Here is an 8,181-nt window from a genome sequence, read left to right as displayed (position 1 = left end):
TGCGTGCACATTTGGGCGGCATTATGCTAATATTTCCACATAGTGAGGTAGATATGTGGGGGCGTGTTAGAACCAGCCGTTTTAGGTAGGCGTGGCTAACCCTTAACTTTTATAAAGAATATCTCTTTGGATTTGAGACTTTAGTCTTTGCAACTTTACAGATCTTCTTTATGCACCAAGAGCTTGTAACACTCCAAAGAGAAAGGAAAAATTTTAATCGCATCATGTGACCCCTTTAAGTAACATGAAAGGCCTTGACCTGTATGTAATTTACAGTAATATATAATACATTCATTGTCACTTTACACTTTATGAAGGCTATTATAGCACATTGCTGATTTTATTACAGACTCACAGTGACTCAGCTTTTATCTAAAAGCCATCTAGCGACTTATTTCAGTATTACAGTTTAGATGCTGAACATACAGTATGTTCATGTTGTTAATAACACCGAATATCTGCTCATATTTGAGTTCAGACAACACACATGCATAAAGACACCGACCTTATGATGTATATTCAACCTCAGTTATACTAGAATTTAAGAAACATTCAACAGTTTCAACAGTGACATTGTGCCAAGTTCCTAAGTAAACTTCATATATTCTGAATCATGCGAAAGTAAATGTTTCCAGAGTTCAGACAATAACATCACACTGTATGGTGACTTTTAGTGCAAGACTGTGTTCCTGGAGTTCATGATTCATTTCTCATTAATGTCTCAATTAAACACAGTAATGATGCAGCAATACAATCACTGATTATCTGTTGATGTAGCAGAACTTCAGTATAATAACTCTAGCAACAGTGCAGAAAATATACATTTATTTGTAATTTGTTCATCAGGGAAATACCTCATAGACTATTAAAGTGGCAATACTTTGAATGCCGTAAATATGATCCAAATAATACTGCACAACCTAATATAAACGTAAAACAACACTGAGGCGCATATAAATAGGGCAATTCCTGTCTGTGAAGATAAATTGTAAAGTACGGGGTGTCCTGACCTGAACTGAAAACACATGCGTGATGGCACGTAAGGGTCACGCCCACAGCCATAGAGGCTGTTTCTATGGCTCTGGTCACGCCCCCTTCACTGAAAAGGAAGTCGCTTGAAACGCCTATTTCTTCAAAAGAAAACTTCTGATGAAAACGTATGATTTCATATATACATATAAATAATTACACGTTGTTGTTTTTCAATTGTAAGAATTTCTTTTGGGACAAAATTTTATAATAAAAAAAAAAATTATATTCCAAAAACGATTTGTTCTTGCTACGCCAGACAGTCATTTAAAAAAAAAAAAAAAAAAAAAACATTTTATTTTGTAAAAACGGATTGCCGTGTTGTTGTTTTTTCAATTGTTAGAATTTCTTTTGGGACAAAATGTTATAATTAAAAATATATATATATTCCAAAAACGAGTTGTTCTTGCTACGCCAGACAGTCATTTTTTATTTTTATTTTTTAATTTTTTTCAGACAGTAATTTAAAAAAAAGCATTTTATTTTGTAAAAACGGATTGCCGGTATAGCCACGTCACTTTGACGTAGGACGTGTTACATCACTCTTCCCGTGCACGCAGACAGTCACGCACACCAGCTGTCGACCGGCAGAACTCGAGCAGTTCACTTCAGCGTGTTGCAGAAAACTTCATAAATAGGTCTGTTATGAATTTTATTTAATATCTGAATGTTTTGCCAATATTATATTTTGATAACAGAGAACGACAGTGATTTTGCCTGCTTTCTTCGTACTAATGTAACAGCTGACTCTTGAGAAAATGTCGCATCTTTTAATTGAAAGCTGATAAGATGAGGTCTAGCAAAAGACTGTCGTTGCTGTTTATATTTTATTACATATGTACATCAATTCTTCGTGTAATATCATTTGATATTAAGTGGCCTCTGTGCATTGTTTGACCTTCATATAGCATGCCATTAGTATCTCTTTTGCTCCTAAAGTCATGATTCTAACTTTTTGTTTTTAAATAAATAAATAAAATAAAAAATATCTTACGTTGTACAGTACAATATGGTTCATAATTCAGAATCTCCTAATATGTGTGAGTCTGCAATAACTTTATTCTTTACTAATTTATTGGCCAGTTTGATAAATTAATGTCTAATTGATTATTTGACGAGGCAACTTATAAACCTGTAACAGCACATAATATAATAGTAATCGAGAATGTATTAGTGTAAAAAGTTTCAGAGAATGACACTGTGGCGTTTATGACATCTAATAATTTTTTTAATATTGCCTTTTAGCCAAGACGACTGCCATGGAATACGAAGACAATGAATCCAAGTTTATCAGAAAAGCCAAAGAGAATCCATTCGTCCCTGCAGGTAAACCATCCAAGCATTATACCTTGTTCAGTTTGTTCAAGTCACATGGCTTTATATTAATGCACAAAAATGCAAAACATTATCACTTACGATGACCTCAGACGTGTGTACCCTACTGTACATAAATAACATCACCCTAACGGTTTCGTATATATACTGTGATGTCTCTTAAGGGATGGCTGGGTTCTTTGCCATTGTGGCGTACAGACTGTTCAAACTGAAGAACAGAGGAGATACGAAGATGTCAGTCCACCTGATTCACATGCGTGTGGCTGCGCAGGGCTTCGTGGTGGGAGCCATGACTTTAGGTACGAGGCCTTCCTAAAGATTTACACATGCATCCCCATAACTGCAGAGAAATTGTTTAATGTGATATTTTGTCTTTTTGTTTGCAGGAGTGATCTATTCTATGTACAGAGAGTACATTCTCAAACCCGCCGAAGCACAGAAAGCGTTAGAGCAGAAGGCATTGGAAAAAAAGTGAAGAGAAATGTGTTAGATTCCCGCGATATCCTTAATAGCAACTTTTAAGGTGTCCTTTTGTATTCAGTGCTAACATAAGAACTTAAAAAAAAAAAAAATGATTTAAACCGTTTCCTTTTTAAACTTCAATAATCCTCTGAAAAAGAGGTAGGGTTAGGTTAGGGTTAGGTCAAATAATGTCATATTTGCATTACAAATTACATAACTGAGCGAATGACACTTAATGACAGTTGTCATAAACATGCATAAAACCTCCTTCATATTCATGACATGTGTCGTGTCATGATTATGAAGGTGCCATGTCAGTCTTATGCACACCCCTTCAAGTAAAGTGTTACCAAAAGAGGTTTGCGTTTTCATTATGTTGCCTGGCGTGTTTGGGAAACATTGTACAGTATGTGACAGAACTGTAGCTATTTTGCAACCGCCACCTACTATTTATTTATCATAGCTGATGAAAGCAATCTACATTTTTTTGGTTTTGTTTTGTTTATTACTGAAAATATTTGGATTAGTATAATTCATGCTAAATGCTGCAGCTCTTATGTCGATGTTGTGCCCGAGTTTCAGCACAGAGGTGTGGCATTAAGACCTTTGTACCTTGTAATTCAAGATTCGTTCTTGTATCATTTAAGTCAGCAGACAAAATAAATTCCAGGACAACAACCCTAACGAACCATCATCTGAAATTTTACAATGCACTGAACACAATATAGGGTCTTCCCCACACTGCAAAACTATTAACGGGTCTAGTTCTTTGCAGATGTAGCGCTGTTGTTACAAACAGGATCTTCAGGACTTCAGCAACTCTGTTGTTTTTGCTTCTATCGTTTTCAAGTGTGCATGTGTGTGAGTGTCATGAGGAACGAGAGGAGCTATTGATTGTGTTGCTGCATGAAATTATGCTTGCACCTTTTTCGTATTTCAAAACCAAATCACAAAATTATACTTTTAGAGTGATATATATTTTGACGATCTCAGCTACCACTGCGTTTAACTTTAACTATTGTAATTCCAATAAACACTTCTGGTTATTTCCCACTCGTGTGTTACTGTGATATGTGTGTTTCGCAGTCCTGCTCCTGGAGACTCAGTATACTGTCATACCACTCTCACTTATTCTGTGGTGTATATAGTGTGTATACTGAATACAGTATGTCAGCTTTCTGCATTGATGCCATATCATAGTGTCAGTTTTAAAGGACATTCTACTATAATACAGGATCCAAAATGCTTCTTTGACTTGGCCTTCCGTTTCCATTGGGATAAATTAACCGTGATCTCCACGTTTACTCATTTTTTGATTAGACTGACAAAACATTTTTACACAAAATGAGTTCTTCAAGGTGAATATTGAGGTTTGCTGCAGTAGTTCTGTGTTGTTTGGAAACAGTCCGCAGTGTTTGACACTCCCTAACATTCGCTATAAGATTTTATAGCATAAAATACCAGGTTTATTGTAAAGCTACATTAGAAAACAAGAGCAGGGAAAAGAAAAAAAAAACATTTATTATTATTAATTTTTTATCTGATACATGCAATTGATTTCTTGACTATTTTTGATATTATAGGAGTATGATAGATGTTCTTAGGTGATTGTATTGGACAAATTATAGGGGAAAGATTAAACGGAATTGCATGAATTCAATTTTTATTCAATAAAATATTAACACCTTTGTGGAAACAGAAAGACGGGTATTTTCATTATTATATTCAGTAGTATAAGAATGAATGAGAGAACTTTGTAAGTTTGAACTGCATACACAATGTTCTCACAGACATCACCTAATTATATAATTCAGATTTCATCAAAGCTTATATGAACTATTGAAACAGCCCGTCACACCCAGCAACTGCAAGATAATCACCAACCATTTTCTGCCATCTGTATTTATTACATTTAATCATTTCACAAGACAACAAGTGACACTTGGCAGAAAGGCCAGTCACCAGTGAGTGATACAGCTCGGGATTTGTAATGACCACATAATCAGGGCCAGTTTAACATTTAACCCAAAGGACGGTGCATTGTAGCACTCCGCAGGGTTTAGATCTGTACATACAGTAGATGCTGCTGCTGTAGTCTGTAGTGTAAGATATTTTGGACTGGAAGGCCTTTCTTTGGTACCATCTCATTGAGATTCAGAACAAAGATGAACGAACACTTTCCCAGGATCTGAGACTGATTTAGCAATTACAAAATTAAGACCTAAGCACGCAGGACAAATAAAACAATGTGAAATAGATGTTACATGTATAATGATGACACTATGCAAACTTTGAGGACATTCTAGGCAAAAGGCTCTTAATTGTGGAAAATGGTTCTTCAGATTATTACAATGTTGGTTCTTTTAAGAACTGATCACGGAAAGGTTCTTTGGGAACCAAATGTTGTTCTTGTATGGCGTCACTGTGAAATCCCCTTCTTGAGCCTTTATTTTCAAGACTGCAATGCCATAGAAGAACAATTTTTGGATCCCTAAAGAACCTTTCAGTGAACAGTTCTTAAAAGAACCATTTATTCTTAGTGTGAAGAACATTTTTAAAAATCTTAATCCACTACAAAGAACCTTCTGTGGAATGGAAGCATCGATGCCAGTAAAGAACTTTTATTATTTGAAGTGTAGCACTATCCATTCCACAAATTGGACAGTAATGGTATGTTAATTGTAGTTTGACACAGTTAGGCCGAGCTGGATGATGGCGAGAAATGAGAATCCAGAGGATCTTCTGATGGTTAGACTGGTTTCTGAGTAACTCAATCATATCTCAGTAAAAGATATTGTGAGTATCAAAGGTACTTTCAGTGGACAGTTTATGGTGGATAATGTCAGCGATGGATTACACATCTCTGATAACCGGTTTAATCAACTAGTAATCAACCACAAATGTGAGCAATGTGTTTTCTCAGGCCCCTTCAACACAGGTCGAAACCCACTGTTAATATTAGGAAAACTACAGATTTTGTGTTTCATAGACGGAAAACAGTACTGTAACTGATGAATCACAATCAAGATTCATTAAAAATGGTCATATAAGATTAGTTTTGGATATTTTTTTACTATTCAGAAGTGATTCATGATCATGGCTTTATATTATTCCTAGATTTCTAAAGCATTCAACACTCTCTATAAAGATGTTCTTTTAAGATGTTAAACGACACTTCCCCTAGACTTAACATTTCTAGAGGAATTAGCCTATGCGGGGATGTCCTGACTCAGTTTCTTGCAGTCAAAGCCATTACTTTTGTTTGATAAAGAATTAAAAACGAACTCAGCAGTTCTACACTCTTCATTCACAATGAAAGTCGGATTCCCGTGGCTATTGAATTCATTGGTGAAAGGACATCTGGTTTGACAATATCAGTCGTTGTTGTTATATCCTGAGATGATAATATATGTTATATCTCTCTCACTCTGATAAGGATGAAAATTTAGTTAGTTAGTTTTGTTGTTTTGGCCTTTTCCCACCCCTGAAGTTGTAGTTCTTGTAAATAATCTGTTCCAGTTTAGGTTGTGATGGGGTCCTAACAATGTAATCTTATTCGTATTTGAAATTTCATATTCACAAATGTACATTTTCTTGAAAAAAAAAAAAAAAGTAAGATATTTAAAAGATAAAAGATTTATATCCATTCAAAAAGCTAAAGAACAATATATAGGCCAGACGACTTTCTATGAAACAAAACTTGTAAATTCTGTCTAATTTCTTATATTTGAATATAGACATGTATTAAGCTCTCACTAATGTACAAATGTCTGTGTTACATTCCTGCTGTTATGAATTATTCCTAACAAGTGACTTATTATTTTACAACTAATACAACATGACGCGTCTCTGCATGCACTTCCTGCTACTCTCAGCAAAAAGGTACAAAAGCTGTCACTGGGACGGTTCCCTTTCAAAAGGTACACCTTTGTACCTTATTTACCCATAAGGCGTGCATTTTAGTATCTTAAAGGTACATATTAGTACCTCAAGTGTACATATTAGTATCTAAATTATACATAGTAATAACTTTTGAAAACGTACCGCCCCAGTGACATCTTTTGTACCTTTTTTTCTGAGAGCGTGTAACGCGTTTCCACGGAGACGGTCGTGTATACAAATGGACGGGAAACTTTAACATCAATTAAATCACGGACTATACTCTCTTAGCTCTATTTTTATACTTTATAACCATAACCATGTCAATTGTAATGTTAATTCTCAACTAAGTTGACCGGAATCTTTCTTAATTCGTCCGGTAAGTTTTTGTTCAGGTTTAAACTGACCGCTTGAGAATCATCTCCGGACAGTAATGTTAGATTTTGAATAGTTTGTATGATAAAGGTTAAACGTTAATTTGTCTAAAATAATCGACATTGCTCTAATATTATACATATATGCTTTATGGAAGCTGATAGTAAGCAGTAGGAGTAGTAGTAGTAGTAGTAAAAATAATATTAATAAATATAGCTGCAAGCGGCAATCACGGGGCCAAGCACTCCAGAGGCAAATTGAGGAGCTAAGCATGGCATGGAGCATCAGACCAAATGCGACAATGAGTAATAAAAGCAATTTTAGGATGATTGTAATTGAAATGGCTGAAAAATCATAAATACAACCACTAGTAAGATGATTAAATGGCTTATCAGCTTTGACCAACAGGTGGCGCTGCAATCAAATCGTTTTAGTGTGTTCTGTGTGAGGTGACAATGGCACATACAAGGTTTGTTGTCATTATGTCAAAGCTTTGAAGAGATATAGTCTCTGAGTCATTTTGGCACCATACCTAAAATTTGTAGCAGCGCTGTACCAAAACGGTTTCGTCTATCGACACGAAATCCATAACTTTCTGTCAGCACAGTCTGAAGATCATCTGACTCGATTTTGGTGAAAATCGGACCAACGAGTGGCGAGGAGTTAAAAAAAGTAGGTTTTCAACATAAATCAAAATGGCGGACAGGAAGTTCAGCATACTCTGGCATATTTGGTATCCATGTTGTAGGCATAAGCCAAGGAATATTTTGATATCAGCTTCATTGCAATAGGCTAATGCAATCAAAAGTTATTAGCATGTTTGGAAATTTCATAATTAATAATAAATCAATGGTTTATTACTCTTGACCAATACGTGGCGCTGTTACCAAATTGATGTGGCATAGTCAATGTGAGGTGACAATGGCACATACAAAGTTTGGTGCAAATACGTCAAAGCTTTGCAGAGATACAGCCTCATATGCATTTTGGCATCTTAACCAGCAAATTCGTTGATGCTCTAAACGAAAACCGTTTCGTATATCGACACGAAATCCATAACTTTTTGCCAGCTTGGTCTGAAGATGATCCGAGTCAAATTTG

General features: G+C 35.4%; 2 protein-coding genes across 3 annotated transcripts in view; both read left to right on the top strand.

Annotated features, from left to right (window-relative positions):
* The first annotated feature begins 1,551 nt into the window (after window positions 1–1,551).
* LOC107671688 (HIG1 domain family member 1A, mitochondrial-like) lies at window positions 1,552–3,879 on the top strand. Its single transcript, XM_016464598.1, has 5 exons — window positions 1,552–1,667; window positions 2,275–2,355; window positions 2,529–2,663; window positions 2,751–2,985; window positions 3,185–3,879. The coding sequence occupies exons 2-4, from the start codon at window positions 2,289–2,291 to the stop codon at window positions 2,837–2,839; spliced, it is 291 nt and encodes a 96-aa protein (XP_016320084.1). The 5' UTR covers window positions 1,552–1,667; window positions 2,275–2,288; the 3' UTR covers window positions 2,840–2,985; window positions 3,185–3,879.
* Window positions 3,880–6,949: 3,070 nt separating this feature from the next.
* Window positions 6,950–8,181, top strand: part of LOC107671687 (coiled-coil domain-containing protein 13) — a 13,763-nt gene continuing 12,531 nt past the window's right edge. For both annotated transcript variants that reach the window (XR_001632235.1, XM_016464597.1), the window contains exon 1: window positions 6,950–7,084. The gene's annotated coding sequence lies outside the window, so the exon portion shown is untranslated. The remainder of the gene's footprint in view (window positions 7,085–8,181) is intronic.

This window comes from Sinocyclocheilus anshuiensis, unplaced genomic scaffold (genome assembly GCF_001515605.1).
Source record: "Sinocyclocheilus anshuiensis isolate Anshui unplaced genomic scaffold, SAMN03320099.WGS_v1.1 scaffold524, whole genome shotgun sequence".
NCBI lineage: Eukaryota > Metazoa > Chordata > Actinopteri > Cypriniformes > Cyprinidae > Sinocyclocheilus > Sinocyclocheilus anshuiensis.
The sequence above is the reverse complement of the archived record's forward strand: the minus strand, read 5'-3'. Positions and strand labels throughout refer to the sequence as shown.

Excerpts from the sequence above, each read along its gene's own strand:
- LOC107671688 (XM_016464598.1), top strand. The coding sequence starts at position 2,289 with ATGGAATACGAAGACAATGAATCCAAGTTTATCAGAAAAGCCAAAGAG. Across the intron at positions 2,356-2,528 it reads GAATCCATTCGTCCCTGCAG|GGATGGCTGGGTTCTTTGCC; the intron begins GTAAACCATCCA and ends ATGTCTCTTAAG. Across the intron at positions 2,664-2,750 it reads GGTGGGAGCCATGACTTTAG|GAGTGATCTATTCTATGTAC; the intron begins GTACGAGGCCTT and ends TTTTGTTTGCAG.